Raw genomic sequence first — 21,223 nt, 5'->3', positions numbered from 1 at the left:
TGAACAATGGAAAGAACTGTGCTGGGGAGCAATGAGCTCCCCAAACATGTTCAAAGACTGTATAACTGCAGGTCAGCTCATCAACAAGCATTTTTTTAAATTGATTTTTAGGCAATTGGGGTTAAATGACTTGCCCAGGGTCACATAGCTAGTAAGTGTCGAGTGTTCGGTCTGAGGCCGAATTTGAACTCAGGTCCTCCTGACTTCTGGGCTGGTGCTCTAACCACTGTGCCACCTAGCTGCCCTTCAACAAGGATTTTTTAAGCAACTACTATGTACCAGGCGCTGTGCTAAAGTCAGAGGTATAATCGAAGGAATTCCTACATTGGGTGGGAGGTTATACTAAAAAAGACTTTAATCTGATGGCCTTCTCATTGTTTCCCCTGCAAAGGATTCCTTCTTGCAATTATTTGAAGGAGATGACCTAAAGAAACTTGTTCGAGAGATACTCAAAGCCAAGCATTTCCTAAAGCAGGCCCAGTCTTTCAGGTACAGATGCTCTGGGAATATTTCGCTGGAAGGATGTTCATGCCAGAAACACTAAGAAGGAAAAAAAAAGAAACAGGTGGAATGGGAAACAGCAGGTAGTGTCAGAATGAACAGGATAGGGGCTACATGTAGAGTGGAGTAAATTCACCATGGACAGAGAGAAGGGTGTAACAGAAATGACACTGGACTTGGAAGCCCTGAGTTCAAATACTGAATTTGCTGGTTACTAGCCATGCAATAATTTACTTTTGCACCTTGGTGCTTTTAGTTTACTGGTGAAAATAATACATGACATTGCGCATAGGTATTTTCTAAGAAAAATGCTTGATAGACAGAAAGTGCTATATAAGAATGATTTATTACAGAGATACTTTGTGCTGTCAGAGGCAATGTGGAATAGTGGAAAACACACTGGATCTGGACCTGGGTTCAAATCCCATCTCAGACCCTTGCTATCGATGAGATCTTAGATAACCTTTAGATAACCCTTAACCTCTCAAAGCTTCAGTTTTTTCATCTGTAAAGTGGAGATAATAATAATGAGGTTTTATTAGTATAACTTATATGTAATGTATAATTAGAATTTATATTGCAAATGTTAATTATAATTTATAATTATATAGTATAATATATAATTATATAGTATAATTTATAGGGGGTGGCAAGAAGCACCCCTCCCCCAATGCTACAACGTCTAACATTCCACTATTGAAGAGATTCATCATCACTTTGTGTTGTGTTATTACTTCTCTTTGGGTCCTCTTAAAATAAAATCGATCTTCCGAAGGGATAATATCATAGAATTAGTGGCATTCTTCACTAACATGCTAATACGAACAAGTTTCTCAGATCCTCTACTCTCTGAGTGGTACTAAGTAGAAGTGAAGGGTCTGCATCACAACACTGGCTATCTACAGGGAGGAAGGTTTTATTGAATGAGAAGAAAAGGGCCATGATAAATTGTACTGACTTCATAACCTTTCTGTGGCCTAATCCTGAAGATGAGAATGTGATGTAGCTAGCAAGGGTAAAGTCATAGGGATGATCCTATCCATTGCTTCTCCTCCCCTTTTTCCTCTCCCTTTGTCACAGGTGCTACCTCCTACGCTTTCTCTTTAGGCCATGTTGGGGTGATAGTGAGAATTTGTTCTAGTTCATCGCACAATTTGGCTTCCCACCAAGGTGGACCATATCACTAGCAGGGTACTATTTCCCTAAAAGCTAGTGGCCAGAAGAACTAGGTCAGGCTCAGAAATGTGGGCATCCTGACACATACCTTCTGGAAGGAACAGATACAATATCTCCTCTTCCTTCCTCTTCTCCTTTTTTTTCTTCTTATTTCCCTTCCTTCTAAATTGAACCCTTTTTTTTTCAAATTAGAAAAATACTACAGAAGAACAATATTGAAGAAGTAAACATTCCTGTTTAGAAAAGAGCTTTCAGGTAAACTGTGGGAACTTATCAAATATTAGCAAAACTGAGACAGTTTTTTGTAGTGGAAAGAGCACAGGATTTGGATTCTAAAGACCTGAGTGTGAATACTACCTCTGCTACTTACTACCAGTAAGACTTTCCAACTGTAGAATTCCAGGGGGTTTCTTTTCTGCAGGAAAAATAAAACTGTGCTGCCAAATCTAGGTTACCTGAAATGATGGGGGACAAAGATGACCTGCATAGCTGTAATTAATAATCCAAAATGCCAGCTGACCACAAGCACTAGACTAATTAACAGGAAACCAGAGGGAGTTGAAGAATTACAGGATTTGCAATTTGTGTTTTGGGAGAGTTTCTGGATTCTGGTCCCAATAAATAGGCTCCATGAAAATTGGGCTAGGTTATTTTTGGTTTTGAGTGTTGTGTTTTGTTTTGTGTCAAATAATGGCCTATTTTTACCTTTTTTTCCCCTCCATGCTTTCCTCTGTGCCCTCTTCAGATATCTTCTGGAGAAAGGAGTGGAAAACAGCAGGATCAATTGACCAATCCATTCATCCATCCATCCATCCATCCATCCACCCACCCATCAAAATGAGTTGAGCTGCTGCTCTTTGGATCTCGTCTAGCAAATTTCTTGCCAAAGGACATGAACACGAGGATGTACATTGTACATCAAATTATATATTTTAAACTGCATATTATATATAGTGTGTATTTTATATAGTCATTTATGAAACAAAGCTACTTATTGCTAGAATCAAAACTGTTGTTTAGGATGTTAGAAATGATTACTGTTCCTTTCTTCATAAATCTTTGATGAAAGAAAACCTATTTGCTAAGCCTGAAACAAGGTCTTCTGTTTTGCTTGGAACTTTCCTGAAGTTGTTTTGTTTTTTTCAATTTGGAAAAAAATGAAAATGTGTAGATAGCTGCCTTTTCTTTGGGTCTCTGCCAAGATGAAGGAAATAGCATGTGGCTGTAAGTGATGCTTCTCTTTTGAAGAAAATACCTTTAGACTGGTCCTTTATGTGAAGCGCTCTTGGATCCGATGGGTGGTAGAAGAGGGTCTTGGCCTTTTAAAAAATGTAATTTATTTTTACAAGCATTTATTATCTCTTCCTCCTCTCCCCCTACTGAACCATTAAAAAACAACAACAGAAAAATAAGGCCTTCATCACATATGCAAAGTCCAGCAAAATAAATTTCCATATTGGCCATGTTCATAAATGATGTCTCATTTTGCAATTCAAGCCCACCACCTCTCTGACAGAAGGTGGATGGATGGCCCGTTTCATCTTCAGTCTCTAGATTTCTGGTTTATCTGAATGTATCAGAGTTCTAAAGTCTTCCAAAGATGTTTTCTGCATCACTTCAGACAGGTCTTCCCTCTTTCCTATGAACCCATTTCATCATTTCTTATGGAGTCCTGTTCACAAAGCATAGTAGTTCCATTTTAAAAACAAAACAAAACAAAAAACCTTAGCAGGAGATATATTTTAAGGAGATCCTGCCTGAGTCGACTCTGCTGTGCAAAGTACCTCATTCGGAAGTTCCCGATTTCTGTCCCTCACTTTGGGAATCACAGCATTTCCATTATCTGTAAAATGGGAAGAGACCCCAATACAAAGGGAGTTTGTATGCCCAGGTTAATTCGTGTTTACTAAGTGCTCTGCTTTAACCAAAATATGCAATCCATTTGGAGATGAGCCCAAACTTCAAAACTCGAAGCAAAAGTTAAAATTCTGTCCAAGTGATTCGATATTGTTGGATGCAGGAGAACAGAGGCCAGGACTGGAGATGAAACCGTTTTCTGTCCACAACTATCTCCTGATTGACACCCCAACTCTATCTCAGCCCCAAGATGTTTTCTGGTACCTCTGATGGGGGAACAAGTGGATACAAGCTGTTTCGGTCACATCTGGAGAGGGGCAGGGAGGTGCTCAGGACTGCTTCAAGGTTCGGGAACAGATCCCAGGAGTCCCCTTTAGCTGGAAATCAATTGGTGAGAAGTGAAGAGCCCTGCACTTCTGGGCGTGTCTCGAGATGGCCCCGCCCGTTGCATCCCAGCCCTGGCCCCGCCCCTCACTGTCCAGCTGGGCCGCTTCTGGAGGTAGGAGAAAGGAGGGAGACAGGTGCCCGAGGAGCACAAACACCGGGCCGAGACAGCTAGAGAAGGACCAGGTGAGCTGGGAGCCATTACCTGGGGGGATGAGGGAAGGGCAGAGGCACTCGGGCCTGGGCCTGGATGTGCTGGTGCGGGGTATACGTGGCGTGAGGGGCGGGGATGTAGTACCTGGAGTTAGGGAGGAGTATTGACCCTGCACTAGCGGAAAATCAGGAATAAAGTTTCGGGGACCAGGAGGTCGTGGTACGGGGTGGGGGTGGGTGGGTGTGCTTATGTCCACAGTTTGGGGACCGGCTTCATTCAAGCTACTCTTGGCTTAGCCTCATCCTCCTTTGTGGATAGGGATTGGACGCACCTCTGCCCTGCCGGTGAGAACCAGACCCCAGGTTAGACCCTAAACGCCGCCTAGTCCCTTTCCCCAAAGGCAAGGTCTCGAGACACACACTCCTGTCCACCTAACTTAGACCAGCCCCAGAATGTTAGAGACCGTAAGCACCTTGGAGATCAGGTCATAGGGTCATTGATTAGAGCTGGAAGGGATCTCAGAGGCCATTTACTCCAACCTCCTCATTTTACAGAAGAGGAAACTGAGATCAAGAGAGGTTAGTGAAGATGGGATTAGATCCCAGGATCTGGGGCAGAGTCAGTGCTGTTTACACAGTATCATACTTCCCAAACAGACGTTAACCCATCCAACTTGTTTCATCCTGAGCAATTCAGGTTTTTCCATAAACCTTCCATTATCTACCTAATTAATTAGGTAATTAGATTAATTAATTAATTAAGATTATCTACCTAATGTCTGGAAGCCTTCCTCTGGCACTTTTGGTATATCATGGGTACTGGTGAAGCACTTGGTCTGTTATACTTTATTCTCTCTACATTGCATTCTTCAGTTATAGGAATGTGAAGTCTAGTGAGTGACTTTTCCCAGGTAGCAGTGACAGAGAGAAGAGAACCCAGGCCTCCTAATTCCCAGTACAGTGCTACTTACACTATAACAACCTCCTCCTAAAAAAAAAAAAATCTTTCCCCATAACAACCCTTAGCTTTGTTGGATGGGGGTGGGGTGGGGGTACCTAGGGCACTTCTCCAGAGCTATACTTGCCTAAAAACACCCATCCTCCCACCACTCACCTTCACTCTCCTAATTAGTAGTGTTTCATGAGTTATTTATGCTAATGACTCTTCACTCAACAGGTATTTATTAATCACTGATTATATGCAAACACTATGATAGGCATTTAGGAATACAAAGATAAAAACAAAACAGTTTGCATTCTACTTGGAGGAAAATAATATGTTCACAAAAAATACAAATATATTCTTATTTATGTACAATATATACAAGGCAATATCTGGGGAGAAGACACTAATAACCGGAGAGCATCAGGAATGTTCTTGTGTCGGAGGCATTTAAGCTGAGACTTGAATAAAGCTATGGACTCTAAAAGGCAGAGATGAAGAGGAAGTGCAATTCCGGGGTATGTAGGACAGGCTCTTAAAGGCATGGAGGCAGAAAATGTCATATGTGGGGAAAAGCAAATAGGCCCATTTGGCTGGAACATAAAGTGTGTAAGGAGGAGTGGTGTGAAGTCAGTCTGGAAAGATAGGCTGAAGCCAGATTGTTAAAGACTTTAAAATGCCAAACAGAGGAAGCTTTCTGAGAAAGAAGTTATTGGTCAGACCTGTACTTTAGGAATCTCACTTCAGCAGTTGTGTGAGGGACAGATTGGAGAAGGAAGGGACTGAATTTTGGGAAACCAATTAGGAGGCTATTGCAATAGTCCAGATGAGAGGTGAAAAGAGGCTGGTCTGGGATAGTAACCATATGAGTAGAGGAAAAGGGACAGATTCAATGTGAGATGGAGGCAAAACTGACAAGAGTTTGGACTGCATATGGGGAGTGACAGGAAAGTGAAGAGTGAAGGATGAAGGTTGTGAACCTGCATGATTTGGAGGATGGTGGTGTCCTTAACAGAAATAGGGAAGTTAAGAAGAAGGATGGGTTTGACAGGAAAGATAATAAAATTTCATATGAGGCATGTTAAGTTTGAGATATCTATCTTCAGGAGGAGATGTCCACTAGGTAGTTGGTGATATAGAACTAGAGCTCGGGAGAAAGATCAAGGTTTGATATAGAGATCTGGGAGTCAACTGCATAAAAATGGAACAGAACTATTCACAAGAACACCCTGAGAGGATACAGAGAGAGAATTAAATAAGATCTAAGACTGCCTTTAGGGGACACCTATGTTTCACAGTCAGGACACAGACAAGCAAAGGAAATTGAAGGGCCAGACAGATAGGAAGAGAACCAGGAGAAAGCAGTGTCATGAAAACCCAGGAAGGAGAGATTATCCAGGAGGAAAGGGTGGCCAACAGCGTGGAATGCTGCAGAGAGTTCAAAAAGAACGAGGAAACTAAGAAAAGACTACTAGATTTTTCGAGATCTTTGTTGACTGTGGAGAGAGCAATTTCAGTTGAGTGATGAGTTTGGAAATCCAGTTAAAAGTGGGTTGAGAAATGAGTACAAACAACTTCCTGGAGTTTGGCTATGGAAGTCAGGAAGACTACGTAGTGTGACTTTGTACAAAGATGTCCCTACAGTGCACCCAACTGCCCAAGACCTGTCCTTTAAGCAGCAGTCAAGGGAGGTGGCTATTCAGGAAGGCGATGGCTCTCAACAGCTAGTGTCAAAAAAAGAAGTGAAACTCATATACCTACAATTAACCCATACTTGGCTCTACTCTCCCTCTTCTCCCACATCCGGTAACCAGGTCCTGTCTTTTCTATCTCCACAATATCTTTTGAATTGGTTTCCTTCTTTCTAATCCTATTGCTATTTATTTATTTTCTTTGTATTTGTTGTTTTATATACTTATATATACACTGTTGTCTCCCCCATTAAGATCTTTGAGAGCAGAAATTGCTTCATTCTCTGTATTTATATCCCTAGCACCTAGCACAATGCCTGGCATATAGTAAGTGCTTAATAAATGCTTGTTGATTGATTACCACCCACTTGAATAGTGCCAAGACCCTTCAACAGGTTTTCCTGCCACCATCTTTTTCCTCTTGTAATTGATTTAACCCGCTGTCAGAGTATTCTTCTGTGTATAGATGGATCTGATCAGCTCAATGCAACACACATTTATTAGCTTCCATAGAAGTCTTCTGGGGCAGCTAGGTGGCACAGTGGATAGAGCACTGGCCCTGGATTCAGGAGGACCCGAGGTTCAAATCTGGCCTCAGACACAAAACACTTACTAGCTGTGTGACCCTGGGCAGGTCACTTAACCCCACTGCCTAGCCCCACCCCACAAAAATAGAAGTCTTCTGATGTTGATGCTTCATTGTGGCATGAAGGTGATCCTGGGTCCTCAAAGACAATGACAATAAAATGTAAGCACTTACAGGTCTTGCCAAACCAGAAAGGCCCTGATGCAGTTTCCCAATGATGGAGTGGCTGTCTTGTCTGAAGACCAACCTAGTTAACTTCAGAAGCTTATTCACTCAGCACATATTTATTAAATGCCTTCTTTGTGCAGATTATCAAATTACGTGTTATGGGACCAGAAGGCTAGTCCACAGACATTTATTCCCAGTCACAGCAGCTCACACTTGGTACAGTACAAAGAGCTCTGAGCTCGGAATCAAAGGACCTGGGTTCACATCCCAAAGTTGCCATTTATTAGCTGTGTGCCACTTTGGGCAAGTCACTTAGCTTCAGTTTCATCGTCTGCCAAATGAAAGGGTTGTAATAGATGGCTTCTAAGTTCCTTCCTGTTCTAGGTCTATGATCCATTTACTAAAGCACAGAATGACTGATTGCAAGGAATAGCAACGAAGTTACAGATTCTTGAATTATCCAAGTATTTGCCAGGCACTGTATTGGGTGCTAGTGATACAGAGTTGAAAAAGACAGTCGCTGCCTACTCTTAAGAACCTTACAGTCAAATGGGAATAATAACAATTTCCGGCATTTATGTAGGGTGTCCCAAAAGTCTTGGTGAAGTTTTATGCTAATATAGAGTATTAAAACATAAGGATCTTGGGAATACCTCGTAGAGTACTTTAAGGTTGGCAAAATGCTTTTACATATAATATCTTCTTTGAGTGTCACAACAATCCCAAAGGGTAGGTACTATATGCAGGTATCATTATTCCCATTTTACAGATGAGTAAATTGAAGCTAAAATGAGAGCAGTTAAATGATATGTTCACAAATAACCATACCATATGGTAGAGTGTGATAATAATAAGGAAGGATCTAAAGTGAGATAATAAAGCTTAAGGAGATAGAGCAAGTACATCTGGGGGAGATCAAGGAAGGCTTCGTGGGATACAGTGGCATCTGAGCTGGACTTCAAAGGAAGAGAAAGTTTACAACAGGCAGAATTAGGAGGTTATTCAATAGTCCAGGTAGTGAGGGTGGCAACTAAGTGGGTGGCAGTGTAAGTGGAAAGATGAAGAAGAAAAGATCAAGTAATATAAGGCACCCTTATCAGATTTGTAGATGGCCTGAAACCGAGGGAAATGGTAACACATGGAATGAGAAAATAAGGATCCAGAAAGATCTCAACAGCCTAAAATGCTGGGCTAAAGCTAAGGAAATGAGATTTAATAGGTTCCAAAAATTCAACTTTACACGTATGAGATGGGGGACCTGTGTTCAGGTCAAACAGTTCATGTGAAAAAGATCCAGGGAGATAATCCCAGAGGACTTAAAACATACTATTCAGCATGCAGAACAAACAGACATTGGACATGGCCAATGTGGAAATTTGTTTTGTTTGACTATACATGTTTGAAGCAGGAAGTTTTTTGTTTCTTTCTCAACTGGGGCAGGGAGTGGGTTGGGAGGGTACTAATTTTTTTTTTAAAAAAAATTGTTTTAAAGAAAAAACTCCAGGAAAGTCAGTGGGCTACAAGCTCAATTTATTAGATGAATAAAGCTAATGCAATCTTAGGCTGAACTAAGAAAGATACAGTATCTAGGAACACAGAGAAAATATGTTCAGTTTGGAGCACTATATTTTACAAAAGACACAGATAAGCTGGACAGCATCCAAAGGAAACTGACCACAATGGTGATGGAAATGGAGACCATGTCACCCAAGGATTAGTTGAAAGAGTTGGGTATGTTTAGCATTTAGTGAGGAGAAGAAAACATTTGGGAGAGAAAAGTTAGCTATCTTCTAAGTACTTAAGGAGCTCTCTGTCACCTGGAAGAGAAATTCAACTTACTCTGTTTGGTCCCAGAGGCCAGAAGTGGGGTCAATGGGTAGACTTTCCCAGAGGTAATTTTAAGCTCCATATTTAAAAAAGTAAAATAAAAAACAAAACTTCTTAACAATTAGAGTCATCCAGTGGTCTACCTTGGAAGATAGCGAACTGCTCTCACTAAAGGTCTTCAAGATGAAAGATCATTTGTTGCAATGGTGGCGATAGAACCATCACTTTGGTACAATTTGGACTAGACAGCATCTGAGGTTCCTCCCTACTCTGATAGTCTGTAGTTCTACTGAGTACTTCCCCACGTCCCTGTCTTATGATGATCTGCTTTATAATTGTTATGTATTTACTGTGTTGTTGCCTTTTTGTGTGTCATATTTATACTTACCTCGTGTATTACATATCAATCCCTCTCAGACTGAAGAGAATTGGCCAAAGAGAAATACAAATCTCCTTGTATTTCCTCCATTATCTAGCACAGTTTTTGCAAGCACTCGGTATAGCGTGGAAACAGTACTGAGCCTGGAGAAAGAAGAGACCTGGGTCCAAATAGCACTTCCTATGCATACTAACTAATGAGGTGACAATGGGCAAGTCACTTAACATCTCTGTCAGTTTCCCCATCAATAAAATGAGGGTAATGATACCCTAGTACCTACCCCAGAGATAAGAGATACCTTGCAGATAGTCTGGAAAGTATTTTTGTAAACCTTAAAGAGCTATATAAAGAGCTATTTATAATCATCATGCAATTACACTGCTCCCTCGCCAAAAAACACTAAGGGGAAAAAAAATCTTCCTTGCTCTCTCTCCACATACTCGCCTCAGCAAAGTTCTTAACCCCAGGACTTCTTCACTCTCTGTGTGTGTCATGGGCCCTCTTTGGCTGTCTGGCAAAGCCTATGGACCGGACCCCCTTCTCAGAATAACGTTTTTAAATACAGAAAATAAAATATTTAGGATTACAAAGGAAGTCAATTGCATTAAAATATGGTTATCAGAGTATTAAAAACTTTGTGATATAGTAATATATAACTATATATATTATACACACACACACACACACACATATATATATATATATATACACACACACACACACACACACATATTTTTTTAAACTACAGTAATTTCAAAGTAGTGCCAGATTGGGTAGAGTGCTAGACCTGGGGTCAGAAAGACCTGGAATTAAATCCAGCCTCATTTACTAGTTGCATGATCTTGGGCAAGTCACTTAACTTGCCTTAGTTTCCTCATCTACAAAATGGGGATAATAATAATACCTATCTCTCAGAGTTGTTGTGAGGATAAAATAATATTTGCAAAATGCTTTGGAAACTTTAAAGTGTTTTGTTGTTGTTTTTGCTGGTGCTATCATTATTATTGGTATTAATTTTGAAATCTCTGCAACAATTATAATGTAATTTGAAAATATCCATGATTTCTCTTGGTAACAAAGTCTAATATTATTTTGGTTTGTTGCTTGTGTTCATCAGTGAAGGACATGTTCATTTCAATTAGAGGTTGCTGAAAATGAAGATGTAATTGTTTTCCCATTCAAGTTCACAGACTCTTTATTCATGGACCCCCCATATTCCCGTATTAAGGGAATTTGCTATACCTAAACTATCTCCTTTCACTATACATTATTCATTTGTAAGTGTCTTCCATAAGATTTAATTTTTTTTCTTTTTTTTGGTGAGGCAATCAGGGTTAAGTAACTTGCCCAGGGTCACACGGCTAGTAAGTGTCAAGGGTCTGAGGCAGATTTGAACTCAGGTCCTCCTGACTCCAAGGCCAGAGCTCTATCCACTGCATCACCTAACTGCCCCAAGATTTCAACTGGATATCAATGCTTGGCGAGTGATTTGTTGGGCTAAATCCCCCAGGGATGATTGATTAAGCCTATTTATGATGCATTTGTCTGTTACATTGGTTTGCTTCCTTGAGACCTGTCGTAGAATAAAAAGTAGTTTTGTCTATACTTAGATAGGCACATGTTGTCTCCCTACTAGAATGTAAGCTGGTTCACTTCTGTCATCAACACCTAGTAGAGTGTCTAACACATACAAACACTTAATAAATACTTGCTTGACTCCTAACTAGTCTTCCTGCCTCCGATCACTCCCCATCCCCATCTTTTAGTCAAGCAAGCAAGAAGGCATTTATCATTTGCCTACTATGTGGCATGCATTATACTAGGCATTGGGATTAAAATAACAAAAGTGCCCTCACTCAGACAGCTTACATAGTACCTGGGAGACACATATACAAATACATATGTACATACAAAACACACGTATAGGTATATGCAAAGCACATACAAGGTAACCTTGGAGGGTACGGCATTGGCAGCTGGAGGGACCAGGAGACAACTTAGGCAGGAAACTCTTGAGCTGAGTCTTAAAGAAAGAGGGAGAGATTTACAGGCATGGAGGACAGCCAGTGTAAACGTGGAGAAAAGGAGATGGAGCGTCAAACAGGAAAAGCAGCAAGTGGGCTAGACCCCAGAGTTTATGAAGGAAATAAATATGTATATGTATGTGTGTACATATATATAAATATATATTTATATATACACATAAAATGCATATATATATATATGTGTGTGTGTGTGTGTGTATATATAAAATATATATATATATATATATATATATATATATATATAACTTTAAGAACTTTAAATGATACCTAACAGAAGAGTTTACATTGGATCTTCCAGAGGAGGGGAAGGGCAGTGACATGGTCAGACTTACCCTTTAGGAAACTCACTTTGGAGGAAAATGGTTTGCAATGGAAAGAGGTAAGGAAACCAGCTAGGAAGATATTGCAGTAGTCCAGGTGAGAGATGATAAGGGTCTGAACTAAGGTGGTGGTTGTGTGAGTAGAAAGGAGTATATGTGAGAAATGGTGTGGAAATAGAAATAGCAAGAGTTGGCAGCTGATTGGATATAGAGTGGAAAAGGATAAAAGGAAGGGCAGGAAAGATGAAGGGAGAAAAGAAGAAATGAGGGAAGGAAAGGAAGAAGAAAGTAAAGAAGAGAAGGAGAGAGAGGAAAGGAGAGAGGGAGGAAGGGAGAAAGAGGAGGAGGAAAGGGAGAGAGGAAAGGGAGAAAGGAAGAGGAAAGAAAGAGAGGGAGGAAGAAAAAGAGAAAGAGAGGGAAGGAAGGCAGGGAGCAAAAGAGGGAAGTAAAGGAAGAAGAAAGCAAAGAAGAGGAGGGAGGAAGAGGGGGAGGAAGGAAGTGAGAGAGAAGAGAAGGAAAGAAGGGAGGAAAGAAGAAAGAAAGAGGGAGGAAAGAAGGAAGGAAGGAAAGAAGGGAGGGAGGGAGGAAGAGAGGAAGGAAGGGAGTGACAGAGGAGGAAAGAAAAATATTTCATTTGATCCTCACAACAACTCTGTGAGGTAGGTGTTATTATCACCCCCATTTTACAGTAGAGGATGATACTAAGGTTTCAAACCTGTTTGATTGAAAAGATAGTGGAGACCTCCATGGTAATAGGAAATTAAGAAGAAATGTGAGTTTGGAGAAAAGATGATGAATTCTGTTTCAGACATGATGCCCATGGAACATCTGGTTCAAAATGTCCAATAGTCAGTAGGTGATGCAGGACAGGAACTCAGAAAGAGATTGGGGCTAGAACTTCCTGCAGCCACCAAAATAATCATCCTTAGGCCCAGGTCCAACCCTCTCCCTGCCCCCTCTAAACTGCCTCGTGGTTCCCTGTTACCTAAAGGACAGGACAAAATGCTTAGCCTGCCATTGAAAGATCTCTATAATCTCATGTCAAACCTACCTTTCCAGCTTAATCTCACTTTCCTCTCCTTCCTGCACATTTTTGGTATAATTAAAAGAGGGTGGGTCAGGAACAACCCAGTCCCCATCTTTTCTTACCATGCTAAGTCTTGCTTCTGCGACCTTGCCAAGGTAGCCTCCTCTGCCTAGAATTAATTCACTGCTCATCTCTGCTTTGTGAAGTCTTTCCCTTCCTTTAATGATCGATTCAGGTGGCACCTCCACTGAGCACAGGGTTGGGTAGTCAGAGAAGGCTTCTTGGAGGAGATGCCACACTCTACCTTGTATACCATAATTAAATGTCACATCCCTCCTTCACAATTTCTTGATTGTAAACTTCTGAAGGCAAGGGACTGGGTGCTTTGTTTTTCATTTTTGAATCCCCAATGCCTTGCACACAGTAGACACGTAGTAAGTGGTTGTTGAATTCAACAAATATTTACCCAAGAATTTAGAGAAGCTCTTGACTTCATGGAAATCTGCATTTGTTGTGCAGTTACTCGGTGCACTAGTCATTTGTGCAGGTGTCATGAAAAGATGAAAGTAAAATGTCATGTGAGGCAGTATGGCAGTGTGACAAGAGAACTGGAGCTGCACTCTGGAGACCTGGGTTTGAATCTCACCCTATATACTTGCTAGCTGTGTGACACTGGGCAAGTCACTTACCCTCACTGAGCCTCAGTTTCCTCATCTGTAAAATGAGCTAGAGAAGGAAATGGCAAACCCCTTCAGGATCTCTGCCAAGAAAATCCCAAAATGGAGTCACAAAGAGTCAGACAAGGCAAACAGGCTGAGGAGATGACTGAGGGAAAGCATGCTTGGTACTCTCTTGGGACCAGCAAATGAGCCGGAGGCAAAGGCATCTGACCTTTGGGGCCTCATCCCTATCCCCCTACCTGTTGTCTCCCTCTGCTGAGGAAGCACGGCCTAAGGGCTCTGATATCCCTTCCACCCCAGATCTATGATGCTGTGACTGTGACCTTCTGATTTCCAAGGTGCTTTTTCAGCTCTACAGCCTCTGAATCCCTTGCTAAAAGTCAAGTCAAAGAATATTCCAGGCACTATGCTAAGCCTGGGAATACAAATATAAGCAGAAAGAAAGGTAGTCTCCATCCTCAAGATGGAGGAAGATAATACATAAAAGGAAACTACAAAGGGGATGGAAGAGATGAAGGTACCTATTTGAAGTGAAAGCCCAGGTGGAACAGGACTGCAGCCTAGAGAGGAATAAAAGGCAGAGATGGCCTAGTACCGCAAGAATTGAGGCCTGAGGCACGGTGGCAAAGGGCGGGAAGCCAAAAGTAGCTGCTCCACAGATTTTCCCAGGGGTCACCCCGGATGGAGTCGTCAAATCTGAGGCTCCCTTTGCCTCTACAGGGGCTTTTTATGTGAGACAACTCCCCCTCCCTTAAAAAAAAATCCTTGTACTAGAGTGAATTCCACCAGCTGAATGAGGAGCTGAGGTAGCCATATATGGCTCAAGATGCAGAAACCATTCTGGAGATATTAGTAATTTCCACCCCGACACTCCCTCCCCTGCCCTGGGGTTCTAAGAAAGTTAAATTCACCAGCAAACCTAGGTTTGGCAATTTATAGGCCAAATGAAGTTAGCCCTAGAACCTGTGGTATCTATTATGGATATATGACTAGTTTCTTTCTTAAAAACTGTTGTTTGTTTGTTTGGGGGGGGACGGTGATTTGCTGTTGTTGTTATTGTGGAATTTGTTCAACAGGTGCAAGGAGGCAGTGACCTAAATGGGACTTTAGAAGATGAAACCCAACCCCACAAACTCTTCCCCACACCTTTGTGGAGCTGCCACCTTAGGAGAGAAGAGCTGCCCTGTCTGCCAGGCCTGGAGATCAGGGGAAGGACCAGGGGCCTCCTGTCTTGACATGGCTCAACCCAAAGCTGGTGGTCTGACAGCACCCCAGGGCCAAGCACCCCAGAGCCAGGCACCCCAGGGCCAGGCTCCTCAGGGCCAACCACCCCAAGGCCAGGCACCTCAGGGTCAACCACCCCAAGGCCAGGCACCTCAGGGCCAACCACCCCAAGGTCAGGCACCCCAGGGCCAAGCACCTCAAGGCCAGGCACCCCAGGGCCAGGCACCTCAGGGCCAACCACCCCAAGGTCAGGCACCTCAGAGCCAACCACCCCAAGGCCAGGTACCCCAGGGCCAGGCACCTCAGGGCCAACCACCCCAAGGTCAAGCACCCCAGGGCCAACCACGTGAGGGCCAGGCACTCCAGAGCCAGGCTCTCAACAGCAAACCTAAGGAACAGACAGAGCCCCCACGTCCCACCAGCCAGAAGGCCCTGGTGACAGGAGGGGGTGGCTACTTTGGGTTCAATCTGGGCTCCAGCCTTGTCCGGAGAGGAGTTTCAGTGGTTTTGCTTGACATCCAGCATCCTAAATGGGAGCTACCCAAAGGAGTTGCATTCATCCAGGTATGGTTGGGACAACCTTGTAGAAGAGACAAGTCCACACAGACAACTACACTTCTGCTGGGAGGAAAAAAGCTTCTGTTTTTATCTTTGTGGGGTTAAGGAAAGAGGCTGGTCAAATGGGCAATTTTTATCCATGGAATTAAGCATGCCAAGTTGGGGGGAGAGAGTTTGGGGGCAGTGTGAGGGTAAGGGAAGTTGGGTAATAGTTAAGCTATTCATAAACCTTTTACTTCCCAAAGACCAAGGTTCCTCATGACTCAGTCAGGGATTTGAAAAATCATTCTTGTTCAGCTCCTAATAACCTAGTAAGACGGTGTTTCTTGAACAAGGAAGTCTTTGTCTATCTCAGGATGAAAACCTGGACTGAGGGAGAAACTGGGGTCCTAGTCAAAGACTCTCACTCTCTGTGTTCCAGCTCCCCCCATCTCCTCCCTCTCTGTTTTCTAGGGTGACATTCGGGATGGGGAGGCCCTATATCGAGCCTGTGAAGGGGTTGACTGTGTTTTCCATGTGGCTTCCTATGGAATGTCAGGTGCTGAAAAGGTGTGATCAAACCCCACCCTTCCTCCCTACCCCCAGGATCTGGGCCCTGGTCCATGGTGGTCAGGGAGACGAGGGATACAGACACCATGATTGACAAGAGGTGATGAGGGAGTTTCTTCTCCCTTTGTAGTTTTACTGTTTTGTTTTGTTTGGGAAGGGGGCAAAAATTAAAAGAAAAAAAGTAATGTCTATGAAATATTTGGCTTTCTGAGGATGAAAGAATTCATTTAACAAAAACTGAATAATTCATATCCCCTACCCTGCACCAGGGATGTAAAGAGAGGAATGAGACAAGAACTTCACAGAACTTCAGTCTACTGATTTGTCTACCATTCTCCATATGTACTTTCTCTTTCTCTCTTGTTCTTTTCTCTTTCATTCTTTCTCTCTCGTTTTCTCCCCATGTTCACCCCTTGTCTCTGTCTCTCTTTCTCTGTCTGTCTGTCTCTTTCTCTCTCTCTCTCTCTCTCTCTCTCTCTCTCACACACACACACACACACAGACACACACACATTTTCCCCTCTTTGTTGTTCCTCTCTTTGTTTCTCTGTCCTGTCTCTCTGACACACACATGTGGGTCACAAAAAGATGGAAACACAACCAGGACAGGTACGCAGGACAGAGAGGGGGAACCTTGTGTTTGGTTAGTCAAAGATGCTCAGAGCTCCTAGGCAGGGGCCAGAAGTCCAGATTTCAGTCCTTCTTGGCTTAGAAGGTATCTCAGAGTGACCCAGAGCATCACAGGTCACGGAGTTTATCTTATTTCTCAAGGTGACTAATTCCCATTGCTGAAGACCATTTTGAAGGAATACTAACCCCACACCCAGTGAGTGAGTCCCTCTCTGCCTTTGTGTCTCACCTCTTTCAGTGAACTGAGCTGGGGTGAATGAGAGGCCCTGAGACCGAGTCTGAGAAGAAGCTGTGGTTGGGGCTCAATCAAGCATAAAGGAAGAGTCCCATGTCTCCAATTCTTAACTTGTCTCTGTCCTACGCACAGGGGATGGATCAGGAGACTTTTGTTGGTGTTCTCCCAGTTCTCCTCTATACTCAATCCCAGAAAGTAGAGAGTGAGGCTTGGAGCTGGGGGGAGGGGAGTGCTCGATGGGAAGGGGTGGGGAAGACACATGAGAACCCTGACTCTGCCTACAGGATCAGGGAGCAACTATAGAGGAACAGAACTGAAAGGGTTAATAGCTGTCAACTGCATACCACAGAATTTTTATCTTTTATCTTCTTAAAACCAGAAGCGGAGTAATGATGGCTCATGGTGGAGACAGCACTGGGGTCACAGGATCATATATTTAGAGCTAGAAGGGACCTTAGAGACCATCAGGTCCATCCCCCCTAAGATGAGGAAACTGAGGCACAGACAGGTTATGTAATTTGCCTAAGGTAACACAGCTAGTAAATGTCTGTGGTAGGACTTGAACTCTGGTCTTCCTGACTGCAAGTACCCTATCCATTATTCATAGCATTATCAAACTTAAGTAGAACCAGATCCTGCACCACTGGTGACTTGGAAAACCACAAATTAACATCTGTGTTGTATTATATTTGTATTTTGTTAAATATTTCCCAACTACATTTTAATCTGGTTCAGGACCCACTCTGAGTGGCTGTGGATTTGAGTTTATTGCGTCTCAACAGGACCTGGGTTTAAATCCCACCTCTGACACGACCTGTGTGACACACTGGACAAGTTGCTTAACCTCCCCAGGCCTCGGTTTCCTCATCTGTAAAATGGGGGAGGACCTGGATTCTATGGCTTCTGTATCTATGATCCTCTGACCCTGACAGCGTGCATGCGTGCATGCACACACATACACACATACACACACACCATGCCCTAACCTTGCTAGAGCCTGAATCTGCTGCCTCAGCATCCTGCATGTATAGGGGAGACTCGGCAACTTTCGTTCCATCTTCTTCTTGTAGCTGCATAAAGAACAGATTGAATCTGTAAACATTGGCGGAACTAAAATAGTGATTAACGGTAGGAGCTCAGCTGCCCACTCACTAGTGCTGTGGCCTGAATCTGCAAGACTGCTGTGCTGTGCCCTGACCTTTCCTCTCCTCTCCTCAATTCTCTTCTGGAGAAATTGTGTGCTGACCACAAACCCCAACTAAGCATCTGGAGGAGCTGAACTGAGAATCCTGCAGGCAAAGTTCCCATTGACTTAGGAAGAACCTGACCCACCTTCCAGTGGGGAGCAGAGATTCCCTATTCTTTTGTCTGTGTGTGGCCTGCCCTAGAACATTTCTCCCTCTCCCTCTCCCTCTCCCTCTCCCTCCCCCTCCCCCTCTCTCCCTCTCTCCCTCCAAACTGGACCTACTGAAGACCGGCCAATTTGAGTTCTGCCACCCTAGGGTCATGCTGAGGATGTGGTTGACATGTCCATAGCCTTAAATACAGAGGTGATAGAAAGAGGGGAAGTAGAGGTGGGGAAGAAAAGAAGGGAGGATTCTGGGACCCAGGGATATCCATTCAGCCTCAGATTAAAACTACTTTTAAGTGTTTCCAGTTGGTTTCCAAGGTAGAGGCTGAATGCCAGGAATGGGAGGTATAGAAGCCACTGAAAATGGGAGGAATGAAGTCTCAAGGAATTCATTAAGCATGGCCTTTCCACAATATTCTGGCCTGGGAGCCTTTGAGTTTCATTTCTTGATATCTAGGGTGTCTCCCAGTAGTTAGAGCCCTGGACTTGGACTTAGGAAGATCTGAATTCAAATCCTGCCCTAGACACTGTAACTATTCAAGTCACTCAATCTTTTTTCAGCCTGATTTCCTTATCAGCAAAATGGGCATAATAATGGCAAGGTTGTCAAATGCAATACTATTTGCAAGCCACTTTGCAAATTTAAAGCACCAAATAAATGCTCCATGTTATTATTACTCCTCAAAACCCTCTGTCTCTAAGGCTATCCTGCAAGAGTTCTCCAAACTACCTTGCATATATAGTAGCTTTTACTGCTACACACACACACACTCAGCCATGAAATGGTTTGGAACCACCAAATATCCAAAGAATGATGCTTCATCTACCATTCCTGTCTTAGTAGGGACAAGGTGTGCCCTCAGGTACACCTTGCCATCAGAGCACAGGGACCGTTGCTCAGAGGACCCCAGTTTTATTAGTGCTCAAGCCATCCTCTTGTGACTGAGGAGACTCACGATTCTGGCTGTGTCCAAAAGAGTTAGGTGTTAATAGTAAGGAGAGGTGGTCTCTTCTTAAAGGAATGTTCCTGGTTGTTATTTCCCTTCTGGATACCTCCCCAGCCATCTCCTCACTCACACCAGGTCCTCTGTGTGTGTGTGTGTGTGTGTGTGTGTGTGTGTGTGTGTTCATATGTGTATATCTGTTTTTGCATATGTATTTACACTTGGATTTTGTATGTATATGTTTGTGTGGACAGTCTGCATCAAACGGCAAATTCCAAGGCTCGTCTACACCAGCACTGTCAATGTTGTATTTGGGGGAAAGCCCATCGAGCAGGGCGATGAAGACTCCGTGCCATATTTCCCGCTTGAGAAGGTACCAAGTTCCTTGGTATTAGAGGACTGGGCTAGAGAAGGGGTAAAGCCACCATCCTATTTGAAATGATGCAAACTTCTTTCCCTTACCTACTCTCTTACCTCTGTCTCACTGTTTGAAGCTGAATAATTAGGGCCAGCTAGGTGGTACAGTGCATAGAGCACCAGGCCTGGAGTTAGCAAGGCCTGAGTTCAAATCTGGCCTCAGATACTTACTAGCTGTGTGACCTTAGACAAGTCATTTAACCCTGTTTGCCTCAGTTTCTTCATCTGTAAAATGAGCTGGAGAAGGAAATAGCAACCACTCTAGGATCTTTGCCAAGAAAACCCCAAAAGGGGTCATCACAAAGAATCAGAAATGACTGAACAACAACAACAATTATGAGACAGTCTTAAAAAGTTTTCCTAAAAAGCATGTCTATGTCACCCCCTCCCACCTCACCCCTAACCGAATAAATTCCAGTGGTTCCCTTTTACTTCTCAAATCAAAATATAAACTCCTCTAGTAGGCATTTAAAGCTCTTCACAACCTAGCACCATCCTGCTTTTCAAACTCTCTTATATATTATTCCCTTCCCTGTACTCTGCTGTCAACCATACTGGCCTATTTGCTGTCACACACCACTACCCATCTCTATGTCTCTGTACTGGCTGTTTCCTCTGCCTGTAATACTCTCCCCACTCAGTTCTGTCCCTTGTTTCCTTCCAACCTCAGCTCAAATAGCACCTTTTTCCTATTCCTGCTCCACACTACCACTTTCCAACACCCCCACCCCCATCAACTTCCAGCATCTTCCCCTCCAAGGTTATCTTGTCTCTGCTTTATATGTTTTGTATATGGTTACAAATGTTTTACATGTATGCAAATATATTATATATGTGTGTGTGTATACATGTTGTCTCTTCTGTTAGTCTCTACCCCAGCCACCTTACGTGCTATTTTGTTTCTTTCTGGAGTCTCACTATCTCTCATGCATCTTTCACCCCTCTCCCCACAGCCAAGCTGTTGCCAAAACCTGTTGGTTTCACCTCTGCGGACATCTCTTGAACATGCTCCTTCTGTCCTCTGACACTGCCACCTCTTCTACCCCTCTAGTGCTCTCATCTCATCATGCCTGGATCACTGCAATAGCCTACTGATGAGTCTGCCTGCCTCTGGTCTCTCCCCGCTCTAGTCCATCCTCCATTCAGCCACTAATGTGATTTTCCTAAAGCACAGGTCTGACCATGTCGACCCCCTGCTCAATAAACTCTGGCTTCCTATTGCCTCCAGGAACAAATACAAAATGCTCTCCTTGGCATACAAAGCCCTTCATAACCTAGTCCCCTCCTACCTTGTCAGTTTTTGTACACCTTATTCCCTGCACATACTCTTCATTCTGGTGACACTGTCTTCCTGGCTGTTCCACAAACAAGACACTGAATCTCTGCATTTTCTCTGGCTGTCCTCCTTTGTCTGGAACAATATTCCTCCTCCACTCTGATTACTGACATCTCTGGATTCCTTCAGTCTCAACTAAAATCCCACATTTAACTAGAAGCCTTTCCCAACCTCTCTTAATTCTAGTGCCTTCCCTCTATTAATTATTTTCTATTTATCCTGCATATAGCTTGCTTTGTGTA

At 43.1% G+C, this 21,223-nt stretch overlaps 2 protein-coding genes across 2 annotated transcripts in view; both read left to right on the top strand.

Annotated features, from left to right (window-relative positions):
- LOC114052310 (von Willebrand factor A domain-containing protein 3A-like) overlaps positions 1–1,918 on the top strand; it is a 64,776-nt gene extending 62,858 nt beyond the window's left edge. Inside the window, 2 exon segments of the mRNA XM_027874860.1 lie at positions 392–489; positions 1,870–1,918. Coding sequence (XP_027730661.1) covers positions 392–489; positions 1,870–1,918 — 147 coding nt within the window.
- A 2,105-nt stretch (positions 1,919–4,023) lies between these two features.
- Positions 4,024–21,223, top strand: part of LOC114051998 (putative short-chain dehydrogenase/reductase family 42E member 2) — a 42,368-nt gene continuing 25,168 nt past the window's right edge. The window contains exons 1-5 of the mRNA XM_027874406.1: positions 4,024–4,104; positions 14,814–15,525; positions 15,973–16,068; positions 18,004–18,061; positions 19,483–19,601. Of these exons, the coding sequence (XP_027730207.1) occupies positions 14,851–15,525; positions 15,973–16,068; positions 18,004–18,061; positions 19,483–19,601 (948 nt within the window). The 5' untranslated portion in view covers positions 4,024–4,104; positions 14,814–14,850. The remainder of the gene's footprint in view (positions 4,105–14,813; positions 15,526–15,972; positions 16,069–18,003; positions 18,062–19,482; positions 19,602–21,223) is intronic.

This window comes from Vombatus ursinus, unplaced genomic scaffold, assembly GCF_900497805.2.
Source record: "Vombatus ursinus unplaced genomic scaffold, bare-nosed wombat genome assembly UNPS02014807.1, whole genome shotgun sequence".
NCBI classification, from domain to species: Eukaryota; Metazoa; Chordata; class Mammalia; order Diprotodontia; family Vombatidae; genus Vombatus; species Vombatus ursinus.
This window is presented reverse-complemented; position numbering and strand designations above follow the sequence as displayed.